General features: G+C 56.9%; 1 protein-coding gene across 1 annotated transcript; it reads right to left on the bottom strand.

The window, feature by feature from the left end:
* Positions 1-635: 635 nt before the first annotated feature.
* NCLIV_035790 (conserved hypothetical protein) lies at positions 636-24,521 on the bottom strand (the record flags this gene model as incomplete). Its single annotated transcript, XM_003883781.1, has 15 exons — positions 636-674; positions 1,306-1,386; positions 1,825-1,968; positions 3,059-3,154; positions 3,911-4,464; positions 4,838-4,901; positions 5,738-5,890; positions 6,597-6,716; positions 7,247-7,317; positions 7,857-7,980; positions 8,338-11,106; positions 14,356-14,864; positions 15,825-15,863; positions 16,784-23,735; positions 24,273-24,521. 15 exons carry the CDS (start codon positions 24,519-24,521, stop codon positions 636-638), a joined length of 11,964 nt encoding a protein of 3,987 aa, XP_003883830.1.
* Positions 24,522-25,565: the final 1,044 nt, after the last annotated feature.

Below are 25,565 nucleotides of genomic sequence, written 5' to 3'. Positions count from 1 at the left end.
AGGCAAATACACTGGAGGCAAAAACAGGCAGTGCGCCGGAACGTTAGGCGAGTCAAGATAGACGGAAATTGCACGCAACCGGCGGAGGGCTGAAGGGCGATGAAGGGTGAGAAGGAGGCGAACGAAAGCGATGAAGACGAAAGAGCAAGAATACGAACAAGAAGCAAGGGAAGAAGGATGAAGGACAAGAAGGGGAAGACAAAAGAGAAGGGAACAAGAACCAGAATAGTGGGGAGAAAGAAAACGAAGAAGGAAAAGAAAGAAGGAAGAGGGGAGTTCCAGGCTCAGACGATCATCGAGGGGACCGGCTGAAGAAAGGCGTGAGGAAAGAGCCTACGAAAGGACTGGGCCGCGGAGCTGGAGGCGATAGAGACGAAAGAGGAGAAAGGGACAAGAGAGATGCGCGCGTGTGTGTATTTGTGAAGAGAAGAGAGAAGAGGCTAGGAAATCGCTATTTTCCAGAGACACACGAGGAACCGCGTGACAGACCGAAAAAAAAGAGACGCCCGTTCCGCAGGTTTCTTGCTTTTTAGCCTCGCGCACCTTCCCCGCCCACTTGCGCCTGCGCAGCCATAAACTCGTCGATTCCTCCCATTCGCCTTTTCAGTTCAAAAAACGCCTGCACTCTCCTCTGCCTAGAGCGGGGAAGCAGACCGGCCAGGAAGGAGCGGCGCCTGAAAAAAGAAAGAAGGAAAAGAGAGAGTGACGCTCTGCAACGACACGAGCAAACAAAGGTAGGGACAACGGGAGACACGAACCACCACGCACTCAAATGCAGATGTACGACATACGCATGTAGTTTTCAACCGCGTCTGCAGATATCGGATCATGCACAATGAGGTCCATATATATATATATATATATATATATATATATATACATACATACCATATATATACCATATATATATACCATATATATAAATATATATGGAGCGAAGTGCGAAGGCCAGATACCATAGTACTGGATGCATACGCGAGGAGCGTCTGTCATTTGCGCGTTCACTTTTTTCCTTTTTGCCTCCTTGGTTTAAAAGGCCCGCGGCGCAACTACGCAAGTGCGGGTCTTTCTCAAGGAAAGTTTGTAAGCCCTCGTCCCCGTCTTCGCTCGTCGCGCGAGTCTGCAGAACGCGTATCGTTCCTGTCTTCTCCCTCTTGCGAGGAATTGAAACCATCTCGGAGAGGCGATCGGAGCGTCCCACAACCGACACAGGAGAGTCGTGCACAGAACGACGGCTCGGACGCGGTAGGCGAAAAGCCCGAAAGACGGCGACATCTTCTGGTTTTAGCAGAGACGCCCTCTTACCCCAGGAATCCGTTCGCGCTGCTCAAAGAGCGAGAAGAAAGTTGGCGAGAGGAGGTACATGGCGAAGACTCTCGCCTCGGTCTACAAAGACAGAGACACATGGGGAAGACGGTACGTGAGCAAGCAGGAGCAACAGCTGGGTACGATCTTTTCCACAACAAAAAACACCCTTTTTCACTGTTGTATGCACCACGCCAAAACAATGCAGCGAGCGAAAAAGAAACAGGTGAATAGATAGATCGACATAGATCAAGATAGAGACGGACGTGGTGGCAAGATCCAAATACGAGAGACAGAGCGTGGGGAGGCGACGCAACGAAAGGTGACTCGAGAGGAAAAAAAGAAGAGGAAAGGCGCAACGGCTTTCGTGTGAAACGCTCCGACACCGCTTCACTGTCGACACGGATGTAAGAGACACATATATATATATATATATATATGGAAAGCAAACGTGAAGCGTGATGGACTGGGCAGAAGAATGCGGAGACTCGAGAGGCCGAAAGCGCCGTGGGATCTTACATGGTTTTGCAAGAATTCCTCTCTTGTCACAAAGGATTTGCCAGCAGGTTGGAGACGGTCCAGAAGTTCCAGCTCCACGGAGCCTTCCGGAAGTTCGTCGACGAAGGGGAAGAGACCGGTGGTTCTCAGCTCCAAGCAAATTGCCTAAACCGAAGTCGCGTGAAAGAAAAGCAAAAAGGCGACAAGAGACAGATGGCGAGAGGAGAAAGATCTCTCACATGAGGCGCGGGGAAGCCTTTCCGTTCCAGGAGCGACAAGTCAGGACTTGCGGCAGAAAACAAAAAAAGACGAAAAAGAAAACACTCGAAACCCACACCTAGAGCCTCCCGCATCATCCTCCGGCACCTCTGACCAAAACGCTCGTTCTTCCGCCCACTTCCTATTCCTCCCCGTCTCTCTCCTCTCTCTCTGATGTTCCTCATCTCCCCCTGTACGCCTCTTTCTCTTGTCGCCTCTTCGCTGCTTGTTGGAGACTTGCCTTCCAGAGAGTTTGAATGTCAGACACTCCCACAGTTCCCTTTCCGTCAACGTCGAGCAACTTCCACACGAAGGCGAGCGCGGAGGAAATGCACTGCGACAGAGAGCGGAGAGAAAGGGCCAACAAAATGAAAAGCGACAACCCCAACGGGACGAAAGGGAGCAGAGGAAACAGAACACACCAGACGAATGCACAAAAGCAAAAACCAGACGCAGAGGCAACGCCGAGACAGGCGAATCTGCGCAGCAGAGCCGCACCAGAAGCGAGAGCCGGAGCAGCGAGAAGTTCGCAAACCAAGCATGCCTCAGAGAGTGGAGGAAGAGAAAGAAGAGGGGGATGAGAGGAGAGGTCCCGCTGGAAGAGAGAAGGCAGCTCTTCTTCGAGTTCTGTTTCCCGTCCTTCGTTCCGCTCTCCGGCTCTCCACTCCCGCCACGACTCTTCTCGCTCTTCCATTCTCGAAAGGCTCTCGCTGCCGCCGCTGGCCCGATCCTTCCATCGATGCTTCCGATCTTTTCCTCTAGGTGGTGGCAACTGCTTTGTTTCGTGTCCTCCTTTGTCTCGTGGACGCGCGCGATGCCTTCCGTCTTCACGACTCGTTGAGTGCCTCTCCACCCCCGTGCCTTTTCGCGCCTTTTGCACTTCCCTTCTTTCTGTCCTCCTCTTCTCTCCTGTGCTTTGTGGTTGCTTGTTGTCGGGAACTTCCGCTGGTGTTTTTGCGCTTCAGGGTTCGCGCTCGCTCCTCGCGCTTTTCCTTACCGAAGGCGGCAGAGCGCGAATGTTCGCCGCGTCCTCAGCCCAGACGCAGGAGCAAAACTCCAAAGTGAACAGAAAACGGAACAGTTCCTCTCGCTCCTACAGGCCAACAAAGCCGAAACGCGGAGGGGACGACGCAGACAGCCGTGGACGAAAAACGGTTGGCTACGGAGCAGCCGGCGAGGGTGCATGAGACGCAGACACTGCGCGTGTCGCGTTTCAGAAACTGCCAAAAAACGACGCCACACAGAATCCCCCAGACCGACAAAAATCCCCTCCCAAAACAACGCTGACAGGCGAAAAGACGCTTCCGTCTCCAAAGGTTCAGACGCCCGCGGGGGGACGGACGGCAGACCATCGACGGATTTACTCCCGCATACGCAGGTGCACGCAAATATATATATATATATATATATATATATGTATATATATGTATATATATGTATATATATATGTATATAAGTATATATATATATATATATATATGTATGTATATATATGTATATATATATATATGTATACAAACATATATTAACATGGAAAACGTATATAAACATATATATATATATATATATACATACATACATAAATATGTGTGTATTGGTATGTTTCCATCTATATGTAGAAATGGATAGAGCACGAGTGTCCCTCCTTCGGTCCGGCAGTTAAGTGTCCGCGCGCGTGTGCGTATTAAGGAACTCCGAACCTGACCATTGAAACGCACAGCTGTTCCCCTGGACACAGCCCTGGAATTATCTCTCGACTTTCGTAAACACTGCGCCTGTGCCTGTATCTGAATAGTGTGTGACTTTTTGACGGCCTCGTATCCGTTTCCCTTGTTCTCCCCTAGGTTACCAAGACAGGCACAACGGGGCGCGTTTGGTCTCCATTCACGTGCGCGTCTCTCTCTCCCGTCTCCTCCCGCTGGGCTTGACTTCTCTGGTCCGCTTCAGACTGCGTCTCTCCCGCTGTTCGCGACTCGGCGGCAGAGAGCGCAGGGGAAGTCGCCGGCCGGGGCGAAGCTGCGCCGTCTGCTGACGCCGACTGTCCCTGTTGCCTCTCTGGAATCTGTGCTTCCGAATCTGGCACAACGCTCTTCGTCGTCTCTCGGCCGCTCGCCTTGTCTCGCGCGTTGTCCGGCGCTCTCTCGCTGCAGCTCTTCGTGCTCGTCTCGCAAGGCGAAGACGCAGGAGACACAGTTGTCTCCGGGGAAACACTCGATTCAGATTCCTGAGACGAAGAAGGCGCCAGGGCGTGGTACCGCGTCCGAATCTTCGAAGAGGCAAACAGGCGACTGAGGACGATTGGAGAGACGTGATAGGTTTGCGAGCAAATGTGCACCCTCAGGGCGTCGCACAGGGAAGCGAGAACTCCTGCTGAAAGGACGCAGTTTTCTTCCCGGAGAAAGCCTAAAGATCAAAGGCGAGGCGGAAACAGACGAAAACAGGGATGTGCAGAGTTACGCCGCACGGGACGCGTGAAAGAAACTTGAATCGGCTTTTCCAAGGACATTTCGGGTCTCTTCTCAAACGCTTGCTGTCTCCCGCCACTGCTCCCCACTTTGCCATGAAGGTTCTGTCTTATGCAGCTCTCGCCCTTCCTTTTCCAGCACCGCACACAACCCGCGCAGCCTTCTGCGCTGGCCTGTGTGTCTTCTCTCCTCATCTCCCGCCCGCTGCCTTGCCTGTTCCCTCTCTTTCCGTCTGCCGGTTGCCCCGTCTTCTTTCTGTTTTTCGCGCCTCGTTCCCCCTTTCCGCTCTCTCCCGCCCCGCGGGGCCTTACAGAAAATGTCGAAGGCGAACTGCGGCTGCAGCTGCTGCGCGCAATCTGCAAACTCCGTGCCCAACTGATCACACACGAGCAAAACGGAGTCACCATCTCTCTGCCTGGGGCGGTCCCCGTCGCCTCTCCTCATCCCCGGAAAAGACCGGCCTCGCGGGCTGACGGGGAAACGCCAGAATCCAAAACGGATCGTGTGTCAGAGCGAAGTGAACACGGCAATGAAATATGAAGAAAGAGGAAATGCGACGCGAAAACGCGAAACACCTGAGAAAAATTTATCTTGGAGGGTTGGAAATAGATCTGTCTGCATAACGCAGCAATGCGCTTTCCGTCATTCGTTGCCTGTGTTGCTTTGCCGAGAGGTTGCCCTATAGTATCTAGGATACTGTACGTGCCTCCAGTTGCGAACGATACACGCCGCCAAGGAATCTGCCGTTTTCCACCCCAGCGATCGCCTTGTCTCTCCCGCAGAAAACCGAGTTACGCATCACTCCTGTCCCTCCACAGCGACGACGACGGGAATAAATTGAAACCACAGACCGCCGGCGGTTCTCCCTGTGTGGCCTCCCCTCGTTCGTGAGCTCAAACACCAGATTTCTCTTGTTTCCCATGATTTCCACACAACGCTACGGATCCGCGTATATCCTGTATCTCTTCTCCAATATATATATATACATATACACATACATGTATGCATAAGTTTCCATATGCATATATATATATATATAATTGATGTAGAGGATGATGGAGCGAGAAACTCGAGGGCGTCATGTTTTTTGTCAAACGTGTCTGCGTAACCCTGTCCCTTTTGCTTCTTGTGCATGCGCAAGCGCCTGCCTTTCAGCTCCTGTTGTCGCGCGTAGCCAAGACGGGGTTTTCTGCGACTCGTTGGCTGCCTACCGGCCTGTAGACGATATCCATGAATTTTTCGAATTCCGGGAGACTGAGAAGCTCCGCTACCTTGATACAGCCTGTCTCGTCTGGATCGAGCATGAAGAACAGTCTCTCTACCTGAAAGGAGGAATTGAAATCGGACGCCGGAGAAAGGCCTGCCTGGAGACCAGAAGCGAAAAACGAGCGACGAGCCGCGTCAATGAAGAGAACACTCGGCGACGCGGTGTCCTACCAGAGCCTGCGCGCGGCGCCCGGAGGCAGAACTCGTCGAGGCCCACTGTGGCTTCAGTTCTGAGACTCAGACAGTCGATGTGGACTGTCGATGCCGTCGCATAGTGAATGGCAAGAACTTGGATCCGGTAAGCAAAGACTTTCAAGATCATTGGATCCCCCCGCATTTTTCGTTTCCACGTCGGTCCTCCTTCCCCGCACAAATGGGCGCATGGTCTCCGGGTGAAGGCCGAGACGGGCGAGGAGGCAAAGAACACCTCTCCGCTTACATTTGGAAAATGCGCACCAGAGCGACACCAGGAACGGCGGAAGGTCAGCAGTCGAAGCTGCTGAAGAAAGGATGATGCGGCGCTTGGCATCGGAGAGGCGAGAACGCAGAAAAAACTGAGGACAAGACCTGACGTGCACTCGATGCCGAAACACGTGCGCGTCAAAGAAAGCGGACGCTTCACTGGGAAGGCCGCATCGCTTAAATGTAGATACCGGCGTGTACATGGAAGCAGTCAAGAGAGTTAGTGGAATAGAAGGACCGACAATTGAGCAGAGCGTCGCGAGAAGATCGCGCACATGCCCCGGGAGCGCACGCGAGACGCAAGAGGCAACCCCTCAAGGAAAGCGAGTGTCGAGGCCTTACGATGTAGGAAGTGAAGAACTCAAAGAGACCAGGCTGCGATTCTGCGTCTTGCTGCTTGAGCGCGGCGAGGGCGATGCGCGTAGGGTCGTCGCTCCACGCCTCCAGCATTCGTTTGAAATTCTAGAAGGAAGAAAATAAAAACCGGACAGAGGTGACAGTCCACACGGCTGTCGCTGCTCTCCCAAGCCAATCCCTGGATCAGAACTCGATGACGGACGTAAACGAAAATGGGCGTCGTCCAGGCAACACTGCCTCCTGCCTCTCCCGCTCCCGCCTCTGGCAAGTCTTTCCCCCCTCCCTCTGTGTCAATCTCTGTCCCTGTCTTTCCCTGTCTCTCCGTAACTCGCTGCTTTCTCTCTCCTTGTCTCTCTCCTTGTCTCTCTCTGGCTCTTTCTCCCTTGAACACTGGGTTAAATAATACAGGGCTGGACTGCGTAAATATCATTTGCGTTAGGGTTCTATCGCAAACATTTACGAAATTAGGGTTTTAGGCTCTCTTTTGTCTCGGCGTTTCGCCTCGCGTCTGCCTTTTGGTTCTCTCTCCTGTATGTTGCGACTCCAGATCTGGATCTCCGTCACCTTCGCTCTCTTTTCCCCCTCTCACTCTCGTCTTCACTCTTAGCGTTTTTTCCCCTCATCCACATTCTCACAGCCTTCGTGAGTCGTCTGGTGGTTGGATCCACGAACGCCTCGCACTCGTGCCTCACAAAGCGATTGAAGGCTGCCGAACCAGGACAACGAAAACGAACACTGCCGACAGCTTGGTGTTTTTGTTGAGAAGCGAAGTCCACAGCACAGAGAGGAAGACAGAGACGGCGCGCAACAGAAGACGAGAAAGAAACAGTGCGAACTCTCGCGACGGAACCGGCGGAGAGCTCTTTTTCGTAGATGGGGCGAGGAACGACTCAGAAGGGAAACGCCTGAGGAGAACGGGCACGAGTTCGACAGTCCGTAGTCAAGACCCAGCTTGCCGTTTGTTTCCCAGTCACCCACGGGGCGGGGGGGAGGCGGTCCAGCTCCCCTCCACTTGGGTCTTTCTGCTGCGTCGCTGCCTCTTTTCTTCCAGTTTGTCGGCGCCTTCCCTCTGTCTCGTTCCCTCCCCCCGCCTGGACCGTCCCCCCCCCCGTCGCCGGGATCCCGCGGCGGCTTCTCTTCTCCGTTCCTGACGTCTCCCCGGCGCGACAGGCCTGTCTCCCCCTCTCTTCCCTTCGCAGTCCTTTCCCCACTTCCTCGTCCTTTCGTTTCTCCCCGTTTCCTCACATGCGTTTAGGAGCGTCCGAACCAGCAACTGACAGTCCGTGTGCCCGCCGAGATCGCGCAGGAGATGGGCGTACGTCGCCGGAGTGAAGAAGGACGCGAAGGAAGCCGGCACCTTCTCTCTCAGCTGAATGCGAGACACCGAAGCGAGGATCCGCCAAAGACGAGGGCGCAGAGCCGATCCAGCAGACAGTTCGTCGGAAAGAGCAGAAACGCGAGAAGAAAGCGACACGAGGAAGAACACGCAAATCAACGAAGAAACAGGAGACTTCGAGAAAGCGAAGCAAGAAAACGGGACGCACGCGGAAGAGAGAGAGAGAAAGAGTGTGGCCGAGCTGGGAGAAAGTCGAAAGAAGGCAACGAAGCGCAGAAGGAGGAAGGGATCACCGAGCACCTTGTTGAGGTCTCCATTCTCTGCGTTCCCTCCATTTCCCGCGGCTGGCTATTTCTGTCTCTCTTCGCCGTGTGCTGTTTTTGCTCTTACCCTCTTGAAGGCTCGGTACGAAATGACCGCTCGCTTCACACCTTCCTCTCTCTGCCGGGCGTCCGCTTCGCCCTCTGCCTCCCGATGCTCGCCCTGGCTCCCTTCTTTCGCGGGTCCACACCAGCCGCGGCTGCTGTCCTTTTCTGTGCTTTCTGCGCCTCGATGGCTGTCTGGTCTCTCCTCCGCCGCTGCGCCTCGCAGTGGGGCGCTCTGCGCGTCCTGTTCTTGCTCCGCGCTGGCGTGTCCCGAAGAAGACGCATTTCCTCGCGCGTCGCCGCCCGCTTTGCTCGCGTCAGAAAGCGAGACCTCGGAAGCGAGAGTCGCCGAAATGACGCGCTGTCGATACACCGCGAGGCGGCGCGCTCCAAACACGAGTCGACTCGTGACCGTCCAGTCTTGCCAGACTTTCGCGAAGCTTCCTCCTGGAGCGGCTTCTCCTTCTTCGCCTGCGTCATCCCTTTGCGGCTCTGCTGTGCCTTCCCCCGCTTCTTTGGCCTCCCAGATCGCTTCCTCTTCTCCGATTCGCATCTCTGTTTCTCCGCTTTCGCCGCTCCGCATCAGCGGCGCCTGCGCCAGGCCGACGTCTTCACCGCACGACTCAGTGTAGGGCCTTTCCGGCGCCTCCGGATCCCGGCAAGGAGACTGCAAAGCGTCCTCTGGCTCGACAGACGCATGCGCTACGGTGCAAAAACTTCGGCCTTCGCTCGCGCACGAGGCGCTGAGCGCAACTCCGCTTCCTTCCGCCAGGCAGGCACTTTCTTCTGGGGAGACGTGGGGTCCTTCGCCGAGAGCGCCGTGTTCGCCGAGCGAGAAACTCTCCTGCGCACCTCGAGCTTTGTCTTGCGAGAGACAGTCTCTCTCTCCCTCCGCCGGCTCCCTCGCGCCGCTGTCCTCAGAGCCAATGCTCCGGTCCCGAAGGTGCGCAGAATCAGCGCTAGGCTGCGGAGAGGACTTTAAAAACGAGTCAGCTGCCGCCGAGGAAGAGGATGAAGGGGACAAAGAAAGGCCGGGAGCCGAGGAGGGGAGCGCGCCGGTGTGGAGGGGAAGCCATGTGGAATCCGTGCTGCTGTCTCTCCAGGCTGCTGGGTCTGCGGCCTCAGTGCCCTCGGCGTTTGAAGGCGCCGGAAGAATCGGTAAAGTTTGGCCTGGGAACGCCGCTGCGATCGATGCCGAAGAAGGAAAACCCGACGTGGGAGGGAAGGAAGAAGAGCGAGAGGCATTTGTGAGGGGCGGCGTCCCGGCTGTTCCGTCCCCATACGTTTCGAGCAGCTGGGCAATCCACTCTTCGCGAACGTCCCGCCCTTCTCTCCCTGGTTCCCTTTCCGCCGCGTCGCCTTCTCTCCTGTCCAAAGCCCGTTCTTTTTCGCTGCCGTCCTTGAGACTCTGCGGTCCTTCAGCCCCCCTGTCGACAGCGGATTCGTCGCTCTCGTCCACTCTTTCGATTTCCTCAGCCGCGTCCACGCCTCCTGCTTCCCCCCTTTTCGCAGAGTCTTCTCTATGACGCTGCGCAACGATCCCCGTTTCTCCGGCACACGTGGTGGGGGCGGTGCGTTCGAGCGAGGCGCCAGAGGCCAGGAAGAACTGCATCCGGGGGTCGCCCGTGTGGACCGGAAACGACTGACAGTGAGGCCGCACTGTCGCGCTCTCTCCTGCCTCCTCTGTCTCCTCTGGATCGTCTCCATCTGCTTCTGGACAGGCGGGCGGTCCGCCAGACTCTCCCTTCCCTTCACGCTGCCAAGGCGCTGGAAGACCCGGCAGCAGCCCCAAAGCCGTAGGCGAGACCGAAGCAGCGGACGCCGAGAAAGAGACGCGAGACGGCGGCGGGCACACGGAGAGAAAGGACGACGGGAGACAGGAAGCGTGGGAAAAGGCTGACGAACCAGCCGAGAATTCCGACGGAAGGAGACTCCCGATGCTGGCGCCGATGCTGGGGTCTCCTTCCTGCGTGGCTAGCTGCGACAGAGACGTGTCTGTCTCCGCGACCGCGGTCGGAGGCGGGTTTGGGGTTTCAAGGCCCTTCGGCGGTCCAGGGACCGGAGCCGCGTCTGCCATGGTGCTTTGACGACTCAACGAGCCAGAGCGGCTGTCTGCAGCCGGCACTAGAGGCGAGACGGACGGACCAGAAGGCGAAAGAGAAGAGGAGAGGGACGAGGAATGAAGACTCCTCGTCTTACACATCCAACTCATTGCGTTGAAAACCGTTCCATCTGCGCTCTCGTCCACCCCGTGCAATAGCGAAAGCTGTTCAAACATCGACATCCCGTCACCCGGTTGGCCTCTATCTCCTCTCTGCTCTCCCTCTTCTTCGTCCTCGTCTTCCTCCTCATCACCATCCTCTTCGTCATCTTCCTCTTCATCATCGTCCTCGTCTTCCTCTTCATCACCGTCCTCGTCTTCCTCTTCGTCATCTTCCTCTTCATATTCGTCGCCATCTTCTTCCTCTTCTGCCATTCCCTGGTCTCGAAGAGTGCGAAATTTTCCGGGGAAATTGAGAAGGCGCCGATCGAGAGCGCCGCCTGAGTAAGGTTCCTCCGGGAGGAGCTTTTTCAGATTCGGTCGTTCGTCCATGGCGTCGGATTCAAAGAAAGAGCCGTCTCCTTCGACCCCTGTTCGCAGTGCTTTGCTCTCGGCGGTCAGCGCGCGCGTGTGTCCTGTCTCCTTTTTTTCACCGGAAGCAGCCTCGGCAGCCATCCCGACAGCCGTTTCTAAGCTGGGAAAGCGGTAGGTCACAGAAGGCGAAGAGCGGGAATTTGCGGGGGACGAGCGCCCCTGCCCAGGGGAGAGCGACAGGGCCATGCTCGCCATTTGAGGGTGCTCTGTGCGTGTTGAGTTGGGGCGTTTGTCCTCACCAGGCTACCCCTCTTCTCGATATGCTTTCACGGCCTTTGTGCGTCGCTTCTCACAAGAAAGAACTTTGCAGAGATGAGATCTCCACTGCGGCAGACACGTGGCATTGTCGCGTTTCTCTGCTGGGGGCGCTCAGGACAGTCGACAGGACCGACGCACATGCGGTAGGAACCCAGAAGCTGGACTGAAGAGAGAAGCAGAAGCAAAGGGATTTAGGCACAGAGCCAACTCGGCATTGAGAAAAAAGCATGCGCCGACGTATATATAGGCACGTGTAAGCATACGTGATATATATATATATATATTGATATATATATATATATATATATATATATGCGCCTACGCATCTGTATACCAGGGCATTTGCGCGTATGGTTGGCGGTTGGTCGTGTACCTGCTGGCTGCATGTATCAGTGGAAACGGAGAGATGAAAAAATGTGTGCTGCCCTCGACTAAAAAAAGCTTGGGGATTAGAGAAAACCGGCAGCAAAAAAACGAAACGCGTCGAGAGAGGACCGGCACTGCAAAACGCGCCCCGTTGGCTGCTCACAAGACACCGCGAGGACAGCTGGGGCGGCGGGGTCGGCACTTTGAAACGCGAAGTGAAGCAAAAATGGGATTAAAAAGAAGGAAACTGCGAAACTCTGGCGCCAGTAAAAACGCGGATGGCTTTCTCGAGCTCTTGGTCTGGAGAAAAGGACTGGTCAAACTGCGCTTTTAACCGGCAACGTGGCCTTGTGCAAACGAAGAGTCAAGTTGAGTTCGCATCAACGCGATATGCGCGGAACGGCGCGGGGGTTGGGAGGCGGGAGACGAAGACACGCGCGAAAGCGGATTTTCGAAAATGCGACTCTCGCTCGGCTTTCCCCGGAACGGATTTTCTTCACTGAAGAACGAAGGACGCGAGACTCCGCCCCGTTTTGGGAGAGGCGAAAAACGCTTTTTTCGCTCCACGTAGTCGCGGGAAGCAAAGAGCAAGTCCCGCCCTCCAACCACAAAACGAGAATACCATAGTTAGCCGGGCGTGTCGCAAACTCTACAGAGGCGTCAGCGGCGAGCGCGATGCGGGAAAAAGCTAGGTTTTCCGATTTTGCGAAACAAATGGGTCCTCGCTCTCAAAAAAAGCACGCGAGGTGCGAAATTGTTTTCCAGGACCGTTTGCAAAGAAAAAGCGGTTCCTGCGAACACGCAAGTCGGACACTCGCGCGACTGGTTTCGCAAGGAATACGAGGTCACTTCTTGAGAGGTTCTCTGGACTTCTCTGGGAGCGCGAAAGTCCGACCTTTTAACTAGGCGGAAAAGGACGATTCGAGAGTGAGAGACAGTAGGGGGGGGGGGAAAGGGTAGGGGCGGGAAATATGGGGCTGAAAAGACGAGAAAAAGTATAAAGCACTCTTAGGAAACAGCCCGCATCTGGATGGCGGGGCAGAGAAAGCCCGTGAATTTCCATAGCCCCCCCCCCCGTGCCGCATCACCTTCTCTCTATGCGCGCGGGTTCTGCTCGACGCTTACAATATATATGTATGTATATATATATATATGTATAATTGCATATACGTCGTCTTCCCCAGATACGTAAGTCCGTACTGTCTCAGTTCTTCCCCGTATTGTCGTCGATTTCCATGTAAACGGTCTATGCTGCCGGTTACGTTTGTGCAGCTGCCTGAGATCGGCTTTCCCAACAAGGCACACAAATGAGGTTGGCAAAACTCACGTCTATTTACACGAATCTCCTGCGTTGTCCCGCTGGTCGAGACTGCCTCGTTTCCTGTGTGTCTGCGGGCACTTCCTCGGGCGCGGAAGACAGGGTCCACCTGGATTAATTTCTCGTTTAGGTTGCGGTGTCGTTTTGCTCGCTTTCTCTGTTCCCGAACCATGATGCAAATCCCTTCCACAGCGCATCCTAGTGGACACGTGTCTGTACATACCTTATACGGAGACCAAAAAAACAGAAAAAGGTGACTTGTCCCCCACACGCGTTCCAGGACACCGTGTGTCTGTAAGGCCGGATTATGAGATTTTATGAGAATAATGTAGACGTCTCCCCGCTTCCTCATAGGAGCGGCATATCCCATCTCCCCACCGAGAAGTTTGGGTGGGAGTACCTGGTTAGAAAAGGCCCGTTCCCCCTGTTCAGGTGAAAATTGCCGCGGTGCTCGGAACACGGCGAGTCCATCTGCTTTGTGAATCAAAATTGACGCGACAACACCGCCGCTTCCGAGTCGGGCTTGGAAAAGGCTACACACTTCTTTCCTTGAGCACTACGTGAAACTAGGGGTTTGTGGGGACAGTTCGTTTGAGCAGGGAATCCGCTGGAAGCGGGGGAGGTCCGACTCTTTCTTGAAGCGTCTGTTGTCTACGCATCTTGTGGGCTGCAAGCAACGCTCTCCGCAGTGTGGCGCTTCTCGGAAGGGAAAGAATGTTTTCCCTTCACTTCGCCTAGTCGTTCGGGTGCAAAACGAGCGATGCAGAACTACTCCTTTTCCCGGCCTTTTCCCTCCCCTCTCGCTACAGGGGAATACGTCTGGAAGAAGCGATCGCCACGGGGTTCGCGGTCGGGGCCGATACAGGCGCCCAAGGTGCCAGGTCCTCCACTGCGGTTTCTTTCTCTTCGTCTCTGGGAAATGTGTTCTCTCCACAACAAGCAACGTCGGGTAGAGGTGAAGACGGCTGACCACAAAAGGACTCAACTCTATCTTGGCCGACCCCTGTTTTTTTGTCAGCAAAAAGTGCCTTCTCTACACAGCTGCCGCCTCTGTGTTCTGGCCAAGTCGCGTTGACCGAGGCACATCCTTCCATCGCAGACAGGCCGAGCGAACTAGGCTGGAAGTTTGTTTGCAGCGTCACATGCCCGACAGGCAAGGGGGAAATCGACTGCTCAGGAGCCGCTTGTGAAGCGAAGACCTCTCCTAGGTCTCGTGTACCTTCCGATTTCCCCCCGCCCTCACTAACCCCATGAATCAGCTGAAGCGTCCCTGAGCTACACACTGAAGAGGTGGAGGAAGGCAAGGCAGGAAACGATGGCGCAGGACGAGCCGAAGAGACGGATTCTAATCTCACAGAGCTGCGCTCGGCGTCGGCAGAACACAACGGAAGAGGACCCGACGCTCTGCTGTCCCCGCGCCGCGAGGGAAGAACGTGTGTGAGACGCGTTGCGTCTGCGGTGCCTACCCCCAGAGTGTTGTCTTCGTTCTCTTCTTCTGACCCACAGCGCTGCCGTCCAGTCACCGTGCTGCCGGTCGACACCGCCTGGCCGGAAGATTCGCTGGGCGTGTGGCGACTCTCCGAGGCCTCGAAAGCTGGGAGGAATCTGGCTGTGCCTTCCTCGAACTCCCCTATTTGGCGTGTGCGCTGTTCGTCTCCCCCGTCGTCTTGTGTCTCTTGTTGTTTGTGATTCTCGGCTCCGCCTTCTCCACAGGTGTCTCCGTCTCCGATTCCGCAACCGTTGCTGTCTTCCGGCCTTTGCTCTCTCAACCTTCCCGCGTGCCGGCCGCCCCGGGCACTCCTCTCGCCCTTCGCGCCTTCTTCCCCGTCCTGTTCTCGTCGATCGTCTCCTTCCTCCAACTGGAGGAATCCGCGATGGCGTCTGCTTTCAGGCTCGCACTCGGTGCCTGTCCCCTCCCGCGGCACATCGCTCGCCCGAGGGGGGTGGAGACCATTTTCGAAACGAGCGCAGATCTCTGCGGGGAAAGCGGAGGCGAGCGAGCGTGCACAAAGAGCACGACACGACACAGAAGCACTGGAAAGAGACGCAGCTGGAGTCCACGAAGGCGAAGAACAGGCAGTCTGCGGGGAGACAGGTTTCCGACCTGAGAAAGGCGGTACACCCTGAGGACTCTCGAGGCGTGGATCAGAAGAGGAAGCGCCACAAGTCGGCTGTTCGAGCGCCCTTGGCGGCGAGACGAAATTTGGCGGAGGCGCGAAGGATCCGAAAGGGGGAGGCGAGCTACACAGCAAATTGCCTGCGGGGTGGGAGAGTCTTGCGGCTGAAGTCGCGTCCAGAGGAGATTTTATCTTTGTCTCCCCCGGTGCTGGCCGCAACGCCGGTACACAGAAAAAGGGAGAAGACTGCTCAGGCCCAGAAGAGATGGGGGCGACGGGGTTCCCGCTCTCGTTCGAAAGAGAGGCTTCGAGCGGTCTTCCCCCCGGGGCAGGACAGTGCGGCCAGATGTTTCTTTTAGGTCTTTCTGCGTCGGCTGCGATGGTATGCTTCGCGTCACACTTTGCATGCGGCGGGAAAGCGTCTCGCAGTTTCCCATCGCTCTCTTCTGTTTGGGCGTTCTCTTCCTGCAGCGCGGTTTCCCTTCGGCGTTCCATCTCTTCCTTTTCTTCTGTTTGGACTCCTGGCGTCGAGATCCCGTTTGCTGCAGACGAGGGAACGGCCGCGCCTGCAGGGGACGAGGCCAAAGCGAGCGTCGTTGAGGTCACGGCAGCACAAGTCGGCGTCGAAGACGCGAGAGCAGAGAGCGGAACTGACGCCGGGGAAAGAGTGAAGGACGCTTTGACATCCGACAGAACTCCCACGCGCTGGGCTTGCCCTGCGTGAGGAACCGCGCGTGTCCCTGTGGCTATGCCATCAGGGAGTGGAGAGGAAAGCGAAGAACATGCAGGAAAACGCGACTCCACTGCGCAGAACGCACTGGGCATTTCCACGGGAGACTCCCCGTTTCTGGCCTGGCCTGCATGCAAACCACCCAAAGGAATCAACGAATGCGGCGAAGTCTCAGGCAGAACTGGGGAGCGGAGACTCGACCCGTTGTCAAGAGGAAGAGAGGGAACCGGCAGAACAAACGCTTTGGGCTCATAACGTGGTGGAGCCGACTGCGAAAGTCTCGAGAATGTTTGCGGGTTTACATGAATTTTTCTGACGTTAAAAAAACAACCCGGCAGCCGAGGCGCTCGACGCTGTGCCGGGGTGCCAAGGCAGAGCAGGCATTCTAAGGACACGCGCCCGACTAGAACAGCACCTAAGACACGAACGAAAGGGGGACGCAAGGCATGATTTGCGATACTCCGCCCGCGAACGGCTAAGGGACCAGCCATCCACCAGAGGTATGTCGCGCAGTTGCAGCTGAAACGTCAGGAAAACAAAGACGGAAGCGAAAAGGAAAGCAGAGCGGAAGGCGAAAAGACAACGCAGCTGGAGGGGGAAAACGTCCAGAAACAAGCAAGGTAGAGCGAGCGAGGAAGGATCCTACAAACGAGGAAGCGAGACGCGCACGAGCGAGAAGCTGAGAAAACACAGGCAAGGGGGAACCGCAGAAAGACGAGGACGAAGGACGCAAAGTGGCAAGCGCAGCGAACTGGAGGGAGCTCACGAAGGGCGCCCTAAAGTCGCGGATGCCAAAGCGTAGGAGCGAGGCCACGGAGCAATACTCGAGAACACGCCGGGAAACGGAAGGATGAAACGCAGGGAGAGAGAAAAGATGGAAGACGGCACAGCGAGGAAAACGGACGGGGAACGGGGGAGAGAGCAAGGCGCACGACACGGATGGCCCAAGCGAGAGGCTCAGACGAGAAAGGACGATACAGGAAAGGCCCTTTGAGCGGGTGCAAACTTAAGAGGCGTTTTACCCAGAACTGCCTGAAGCTTCCTTACCACCTGGCAATGAAGCATCTTGCGCCCGTGTCCCTTCTCCTGCCTCGCTTTCCGGCTGTTCGTGCTCCTCTATGTTTCTCTCCGTCGACACGCCTCTGTCTTCCGCGTCTGCGCGTTCCCTGTGTTCGTTTCCTTCTTCTCCCTCTTTCTGGTTTCGGTTCACTCTTTTTTCTGCCTCTCTGGTCGTTTCCTTTTCTGCTTCACTGTCTCTGACCCTAGGGCTTGTCGCGTCATACAGGTGATCCATCTCGCGTTCCAGCACCTGCACGCCCCTGTCGAGGAGGTTCCGAACTCTCCTCCGACGCGTTTCGGCGGCTTTGTAAGCGAAGGAAACCAAACGAGGACATCGCCGATCGAGACGCACGAGTGCGCCTTCTGGCCCGGCGAAACGCGCCGCCGTGAATCTTTTCTTTTCTTCTGCAGCCCGCCGCTCTTCGAACCCAGAAGCGAACAGGACACCCCACAAAAGTGACTGACGGATTGCGCTATCAACGAGGCTAGTTCCAACGTCTCTTTCGGTATGCCTTGCTTCGTCGCTGCTTCCGCTCGCGCACACGATTCGTCGCCTTCCCTTTCCTTCTTGATCTTGCCTTGTCTCTCGCGCTCTTTCGTCTCCATTGTGGGTTCTCCCCTCCTGGCGCATTTCACAACCCTCCGCTGCTGCTTTCCAAGATCCTTCGGTCCACCCCTCGCTCCCTTGTCCCGAGCTCGTAAAGCCTTCCCGAGACCGTCGCTCAGACGCATGGCCTTCCGTTGTTCCCCAGGGGTCCGTCTTTGATTCTCGGTCTCGGTTCTTTCGCTCTCCCTCCTCGCGTCCCGGCCTTCCGCCTTCTTCTGTGGATGCCTCATCCTCTCCACTGCGCAGACTCTCCGTCAACTCCCTTTTGCCCGTGTCGCTCCGTCGACCTCCGCGCTCGGGAATCGCAGCACGGTGCGCTTCTCCCTGCTGCCTCCTCTCCTCTCTCGCCTCGAGCGCGTCTTCCTCTTTGTGGGAGAGTGAGGCTGGCATCGTCTCCTCTGGCAACGGCGCAGAGCCGCTGCAACAGGGGAGAGACAAGGAAGAAGGCAGTGAGGAAGAAGACGCAGACTGCAGGGCCGAACACCAGGACGGGCGCCGGAGTCCCGTCCCCCGCGCGTCTGAAAAACCGGCTGCTTTGTCTCTGCGGCGTCCTGCGCCCTCTTCTGGGGAACCAGACAGACAACCGATGTCGGGAGCGAGAGAGAAGAAAGAGAAGAAGCAGTCGAGGGCCGAAGACGCCATGTGCGAGAAAGGGAGAGAATCTCGAGAACAGGCGGCAGTCGGGAGAAAGCCGTTCTCTGAGCCGCGCTGAGACCGACTCGGCAACGGCATTCCTTCTTCCGCTTTCGTATCGAAGCCTCGCTCTAGCTCCCCTGCTTCAATATTCATCTCTACACTTTCTTCTGTTTTCAAGGCTGCTCTGCTCCCGCTAGAGACGTTTCCTACCGCCGGGTCTTCGCCTGGCCTTGCGAGGGCCTCGGTCCTGTCCCAAGTCGGAATTTCGATTCGAGTTTCCTCCTCTTTTTCCAGAAGTCGAGGGCTGTCTCCACGCTTCTTTCTCTCGGCTTCTTCACATTCCAGCTGATCCCGGTCACGGCGGGAAACACAAACGCCGCCCTCTCCCTGTGTCCGGTCGAGGCCGAAACGGCCATGCCCGTCTCCCAATCTCTCTTTCTCGTTCTTCCTTCCCTCGATGAAATTGGGCCCCAGCTTTCTCCTTTTTGCTCGATCTTTCGGAGATGTCAGTACTGACTCGTCAGCAGAACGAAGCCGAGTTTGCGGAGGGGCTGTGTTCTCTTCCTGGTCTGGATCTCTCTCTTCTCCTCTGTCTGCTGTTCGTCCTCGTCCCGCTTCCTCCAATAACGTAACCCGCCTGATGCATTGCTCCTCTTCGCTAGGCTTCGGTGCTTGGCCTTCTGTCCCATGTTGCCCTCGGCCTTCGGCGGTCTTGATCTGGCGGCCTTCGGTTTCCCATCCGCCTTCTTTGTCTCTGTTTTCACATTCCGTTTCTTCTCGCTCACTCTCGACTGCTTCCCAGTCGGTATCCCCTTGTCCCCCTTGCTGGGAGGCTGCCATTCTTCGTTCTGGTGGCGGACGAGGAGTTGCCATGCTCAGCAAGGCTCTTGGGTTTTCCGGCGAAGCACCACGGCGCTTTTTCGTCTCCTTTCCTTCCTCTTTTTTTTCCTCGGTTTCCCCACCTTCTCCATTGTCTCCCTGTCGCTGTACCGAGAGTTCTGTCTTCTCTCTGCTGCAAAGTGTGTGCGCCTCTCCTAAGTTCCTTTCTCCCGCAGGTGGTCTGTCGACTTCCCCGTCTCCCCTTTGGGGACAGGTGTCTAGGTCGGTGTGATGTGTCTCCCTCCTCGTGTGTTGTTCACCTTCTTCCGTTTTCCCGGCCTCTTCAAAGTCCAGCCTTGCTTCTGTTTCTCGCCTGTCCTTCTCTCCCTCGTCCGCCTCCACGGTCTTTCTACTCCAGCCAAGAGCTCCGACCTTCTGCCTCACAGCCACACAATATGCGCTCCTTTTCCCATCTCTTCTCTCCTCTCCCTGAAACTCTTCTTCCGGTCCTCGGTCTTTCGCCTCGGTATCCGGTTCCTCCCCGCTGCTGTCTCCCTGGTCTCCCTTCGTCGACCCGTCATCTTCCGATCGTTCGCTGGCCCCTATAGGAACTCTCCGTTTACATTTAACCAGCCTCGCCCTTAACCCGCTCTCTTCGTCGCGTTGTCTCTTCTCTCTCCGTACACCCGGAGACGTTTCTCTGACCTGAGCGGTTGCACGTTTCGTCTCTTTGTCGTCTCCTTTCCCCAGAGTCGTCGGCGCGAGGGACCAGTCAAAACTCAGCCAGTAGTCACAGAGGCGAATCCGCGGCGGCGCCGAGACCCCGTGGGCTGCGCGATTTTTCGTAAACCCCTGAGGGCACCTGTCTCTCCTTTCCTGCCCGACCGTGGCCTTCTCTGCTGATCTGGCTGCAGCCTCCGGCTGAGCCTGAGGCCTCTTTCCGGTGAGCATCTGTTCGAGGTTCTCTCTCTCCGCCGGCGCGTTCATTCTCCTTTCGCCGCCCGAGCCCCAAGAGCGCCCCGCGGCGCGGCGCTCGCTGTCGCTCTCAGTTTCCGCCACGTCTGCCGCCCACTTCTTGTCGGCGTCTGCGCGGCGCTGCCTCGAGACGAAGGCTGGATCCGTTTCCGCCCTTAGAGGAGGCGTCCCATCCTCTTCCTCGTGGCATGTGCAGAGCACCACGCTCTCCTCGTTTTTCTGTGCTGTCGACTTTCGTAGGTTTGTCTGCGTCGGTGGCGAGGGCGAGGACGCGCCGCAGGATTGAGGCTCAGAGGCTGTTTGGCTCCAGCTTGTCGAAAGAGAGGCACGACAAGCGGAGTGTCGAGTGGAACAGGAACGCGAAGGACAGGAAACGCCGTTGCGGCCGTTGCGGATTGAGGGACTGCGTGCCTTCTCTCGGTCGACTCTTCTATTTTGCGCAATTCCAGAGGCGATCGCGAAACGCGAAAACGCCCGTTCGCGTTCGCGTTCGATCCGGGCAAAGAATTCGTCGATGAGCCGCCGCCGGAGAAGCGCGCGGCAGTTGCGGCGGAGCTCGTCGCCCAAGTACGTATGGCAGCGGAAGGCCGATGTGGATCTTTCGCGTTTTTGGCGTCTGCGTCTCCGCTCCTGCCTCTTCATTTCTTCGTGCCTCAGTTTCCTGTCCTCAAGGCATCTCGCTCGATCGACGCACCCGCGCGCCCGCTTCCCCAAAGACGGCTTCTTCGCATGCGCGCGCCCCGCCTGGGAGTGCGTCGTCGCGAGATCAAAGAGGCGCCGCGTGCCCGCCACGCTCCCTAACCTCTCGGCTAGGGCAGCCTCCCTTGAAGGCAGCTGCGAGGAGGAGGCGCGCGACAAGGAAGAGCCAGAAGAGGTGGAAGAACAGCAAGAAGAGTGCGGCGCAGAGGATGCCGGGAGAAAGGAAGAAGGGTAGACAGGGGGAGGAGGGACAGAGGAAGAGTGGACAGCGGAAGGGGTAGGAGGCCTGAGAGAGAAAGGAGAGGATGGCGGCAGGAAGGAAGTGTGAGAAGGCGGAAGACGCGTGGACGCAGGCGCGATAGGGGAGACATAATTCAAAAGGGGGGACGTGTCGGACGACGAGGCAGGCGGAAAATAGGGAGGAAGAGGGCAAGTTGCAGAGGAGGCAATTGCAGACGTGGAAAAAGAGGCTGAAGACGGAAGTGGTTGTGCAACCGAAGAAGCCGGGGCACCGGAGGAGACAACAGAGGAAGCACCATTCCGAGAGGGTGAAAAGTGCCCAGAGGCATGGCCATCGTCTCCTCCCGTCTTCACATCCGCAGGCGCCATGGGGTCCGACGCGTGCTCTGTGTCGCCCACGAGGCAACGCACCTGTTCAGGAGCCCGCAGTCTTTGCGCGGGGGCGTCTGCGCGTTCGCTGTGCGCTCCTTCCACCGGTCTCTTCCTCTCTCCTTCGTATCCTATCGTCGGGTGGTCGGCCTGTATACACTCAAACTGAGCAGGCGCGAGTGCGCAAGGCGGGGGCGAACAAAAACGCCCTTCCGTTTGTTCCTTCTGGAAAGGCGCGAAACGGACCAACCCACAATCGGCTTTACCGCGCTCCGGAGGCCGCACACCGGCAGTCTTCGCTCCAGGCTCAGAGTCGTCTTCATGCTTGATTTGTGACGGGGGGCCACCTAGAGGAAGGCAAGGAGGCACTGTGCGCAAAGACGAAAAGGCGGCAGGTTGCGAAGGCGAAGAAGACTGCGTCCTCGAGCCGTCTGCCGGTCCCGCGTCCCGTTGAGCACTTCTCTCCCTCGTGCGAGACGGCTCGTCGAAACCGCCTCGGGACGGCTCGAGAACGCGGTGATGGTCGCCTCCCAGTAGGTCGGGATCGGCGCCTGTCTCCGGAGACGGAACGCAACTGTCTCCGTTAAGCCCCAGTGCAGCCTCACCGCGACAGTCTGTGGCAGGAGCCTCTCTCCCGCCTGTTTGCGGTGGCGCGGCGGCCGCCGCAGCAGGCGGCTTATAAACGGGAGAGACACACGCGTCCGCACACCACAGCCGCTCGCGCACGCCCAACATGAGGGGCAAGCTCGCAGAGACGCCGCCACGGAGGTAATAGCTGAAGCAGTGCACTCCGCAGTCTGCTGTCGAAAGTCGAAGGAAATCCGCTAAAGGAGAGGGCTGCGAAGCCTGCTTCTGAAGATCCCTCTCGGTTCTCTCTGGCTCTGCAAAATTGGCGTCTCCCTGGTCGTGCGTCTCCTGACACGACGACGATGGACACACGAGCTGTGTTGTCTCTTCTTTTGTATCCATCTTGGTTGTGGCGGTTTCTCGGGAGAGACCTGTCTGGAGGCTGTTTCGGTTCTCAGCACAGTGTGGCGCGGAAGAACAGAGCCTCCATGAGTCGCCGCTTCCCCTCGTAGCAGGCCTGGGGGAGTGGTCGCCTGGAATCAGCGCGAGGTCCGCCGCTGCCTCGCCCAGCGCAGCAGGGGATCCGGAAGGCACAGCTGTAGCTCGAGGACTCTGTCCACTTGACGGCAAGGCTGGCGAGGCACCGGAAAGATCCAAAGGAGCAAACGACATGAACGAGGACGATGAGGCAGCAGAACGGGAGGAAGAGGAAAGACAGGAAGACGCGCGACGAGACGACAACGGCGACTCTGCACACGCGCGAGCAGCATCGGAGGCGGGCAAAGCTCGAGGCGGAGACGAGGGGAAACGCGACGAAGCGAAAGGAACAAGAGAGGCAAAAGAATGCGTGGAGCCAGGTTTCCGGCTCTCCTCGTTTTCGCTCTGTGCTTCGTGCTCGCAAGTGCCCACCAACGAGGAAAGATGAAGCGCTTCGGTACTGCAGGAGGAAAGCTCAGACGGCTTCCCCGGCAGGTTTTCGAGATCCGTACCTGCAACCGGTGATGACCAGTGAAGCCGTTTCCTGTCTCCACTAGAGTCTCTTTCTTCTCCTTGGTGAGCGGCCCTCGGCCGCACGTGGTCTTCTCTCTCTCCTCTCCTGCGTCTCCGTTCGTCACCTACCTCGTCCTCTCTCTGCTGGTCTTGATCTGTCGCTCCTGGCTTCTCTTTGTTTTCCTTTTCTCTGTCTGTTCCCCTCTCTCCGTCTCCTCTCTGACCTCTTCCTGCGCACGCTGCTTCCTTCTCCGTCTGTGTGTCAAGGTCGAAACGTGCGGGAGCGTCGCGCACCTCAAGGCTCCCTTGTCCATGCGTCTGCGGTCCGTCTTCGCCGTTTTCGCCTTCGCTTTTGCCTTTCGTGCCTCTGTCCTTCCGACCGGATTCATGCCCCGCCATTCTGTCTCCTTCCCGTATCCGGATCTCTCTCTCGGTCCGCCCTTCTCCATGCAAGGTCTCCGACTCCGAGTGAAGCGCCGGTGGCTGGACGGTTCCTTTGTTCTCGATTTCTAGCGGCCGGCCAGGAGAAGCAAGAAGAGCTGCAGATTCTGCTGTCTGTGCAGATGGACGGTGAGAATGCCCCGCGGTTGTCGTGAAAGGCCTAGAAGAAGAAGGCAAAACCACAGGAGACGAGGCGTTGGAGAAGAGAGAGGAAGTGGAAGTCGGAAACGACACCGACGAGGAAGCAGACGAGGAGTCGGACGAAGGAAGGTGATATCCTTGATCTCGAGCTGTGCATTTCGCAGCTCGATCTTTGGAAGCAAAACGTGATGCAAGAGAACCTCGGACACACGGTGCGAGGTGTAGCTCTGCTGGGGGGTACTCCTTGAGGTGAGCAGGCACTGGGAGAAGAGATCGAAAGGATATCCGCGACAGCCTCCGGCTCAGTTTCTTTTTCTGGTCGACGAGAGAGAACGGAAGGGCGTTTGTGGCTCGTCCGCGATACTTTTTGGAGGCAGAAGACGAAAAGGAGAGATAGGCAGATGGTAATCGCAAACACAGCGGCAGCAGGGAAGGAGGGATTGCATGTGGGGCAACCTGAAAGGGAACAACGAATGGCGAACGAGGGCGAAGGATTAGTGAAAAGCCAGGCACAAGCCACCACGGCCCCAGGCTCAGCGCAACGAGGAAAAACGAGACACCACGAAACAAGAGGTAACACAGATAGAAGCGCGTCGCTGAGAATGACGCAAGAAGAAAACGCAGGAAATGGGTAGAGCGAGAAACAGCAAGAGAAAGCATGAACCGCGAGCACAAAGAAGAAACAGACGGTAGGGTTGAGAGAGTAGAGACAGCTATGGGGTGAAGCGAAGACACACGAGGGGTTAGAAAGCGCGGAGGCAGAGAGAAGAAGGCAGGTGAAGCGTGCGAAGATCCTGTACGATAATGAAGGCTGAACAGAGATAAGAACGACAGAGGAACGGGAGAAAGCAAGAGAACTGCAATCAGTGTTTGCACAGACTTCTTCAGCTTCGATAGCGAGGAACTAATAATGCTGGAGAGGTAGGCATTTCGGTGAAGTGTCCGCAACCCCCATTTCCTGGGGTGGGACTCAAGGCTTCTTCTGGGACGCACCTCCCTGGCGATGCCGAGCCAGAAGGCCTGGACCGCAGACGAAAGGAGGTTGGTGGCCGGATGCATGCAGTCTTCAGCCCGCAGGCAGCTGTCGCTGTTCTCCGCGTCCATCGGTTCCCCTTTGTCACCGTCCGTTTCCCTCAGTCTCGCCTCACCTCCGGAGTCTTCTCCATCTTCCCCTGTGTCGTTCTCCACTCTGTCGAGGTGGAATTTGTCGAATACACAGTCAGCGACAAAAACCTCGTGCATTGTGGGACGGGGCTGCGGAGACGATTGACGGGTCTTGCAGTTGCTTTCGCCTTTCTGGCCAGTCGCAGTCTCTTCACTGCTCTGTGTCCCTGTCGAACTGCAAACGGCTTTCTTCGATGCGCCTTCGTATTCGTCATGTTCTGCCTCGCTGGTGGTAGCCCTCTTCTCTCCTTCGGGATGTCCACCTACCGTGCCTCCAGCTGTCGGCCTGGCCTCCAGAGGCGTTGCCCCCTGCAGCGCCTCTCTCGCGTTCCTTTTCAGCCGTTCCCCTTCACCGCAGTCTCCCTGTCCTCCTTTTTCTGAAGCCGGTTGTTTTCTCGCCTTGCCTCCTGAGCTCTGTGATGTGTGGACTTCAAGAAGTCTCTTCTCTCTCCGGCAGGCTGCTTGTCTTGAAATTGAGTTTGGTTCATTACAATTCCTGGCTTCTTCCTTCTGTCCCTTCTTCCCCAGTTCTGTCACTATCCGGTGCTCGCGCGTTTCATCGCTGTCTCCTTTTTTCTCAGTGAAGGTGGCGCCGAAGGCCCTGTCTCCTCCGCCCCGGTTCTCGCTGACTGTGTCGTCTTTTAGACTGGTCCCGTCCAGAGGTCGAAGGTTTTTGCGAATCGTTGCTGACGCCTGTGACGCAATCCTTTCGGCCTCTCCTTCAGGGTGTTTAGGAGCTGTCCGGAGAGGGACGGCGCCTGGAAGTGCCGGTTCTGTCTCCGTGTCGCCGTCTACAAAGCTCCCAACTTCTATCGGCTCTTGGCACTGCCTGGCGGCAACCCCGCGCAAGTGGTCTGTGGGAGACAGAGGTGGAGGGTCTTCCGTTGGTCCGGTGTGCCCCGCCTGTATCCACAGATCCGGATCCTCGCTTCCCTGCGGTAGTGTCCCAGCTTTCTGTTCCTCCAGAGCCTCTAGGCACGTCTTCTTCCTTCCTCCGCTGTTTCCGTATGCGGAGCCGGAAGCGGCGAGACGAGACACTCCCGTAGCTGCCGGCTCTGGTGGAATTTGTGGACGAGCCGTCAGCTGTGTCACTACAGAAGTCGCTTCGGTTCGTCCTGTCTC

The sequence above is a fragment of the Neospora caninum genome, chromosome VIII, assembly GCF_000208865.1.
Source record: "Neospora caninum Liverpool complete genome, chromosome VIII".
NCBI lineage: Eukaryota > Apicomplexa > Conoidasida > Eucoccidiorida > Sarcocystidae > Neospora > Neospora caninum.
The sequence above is the reverse complement of the archived record's forward strand: the minus strand, read 5'-3'. Positions and strand labels throughout refer to the sequence as shown.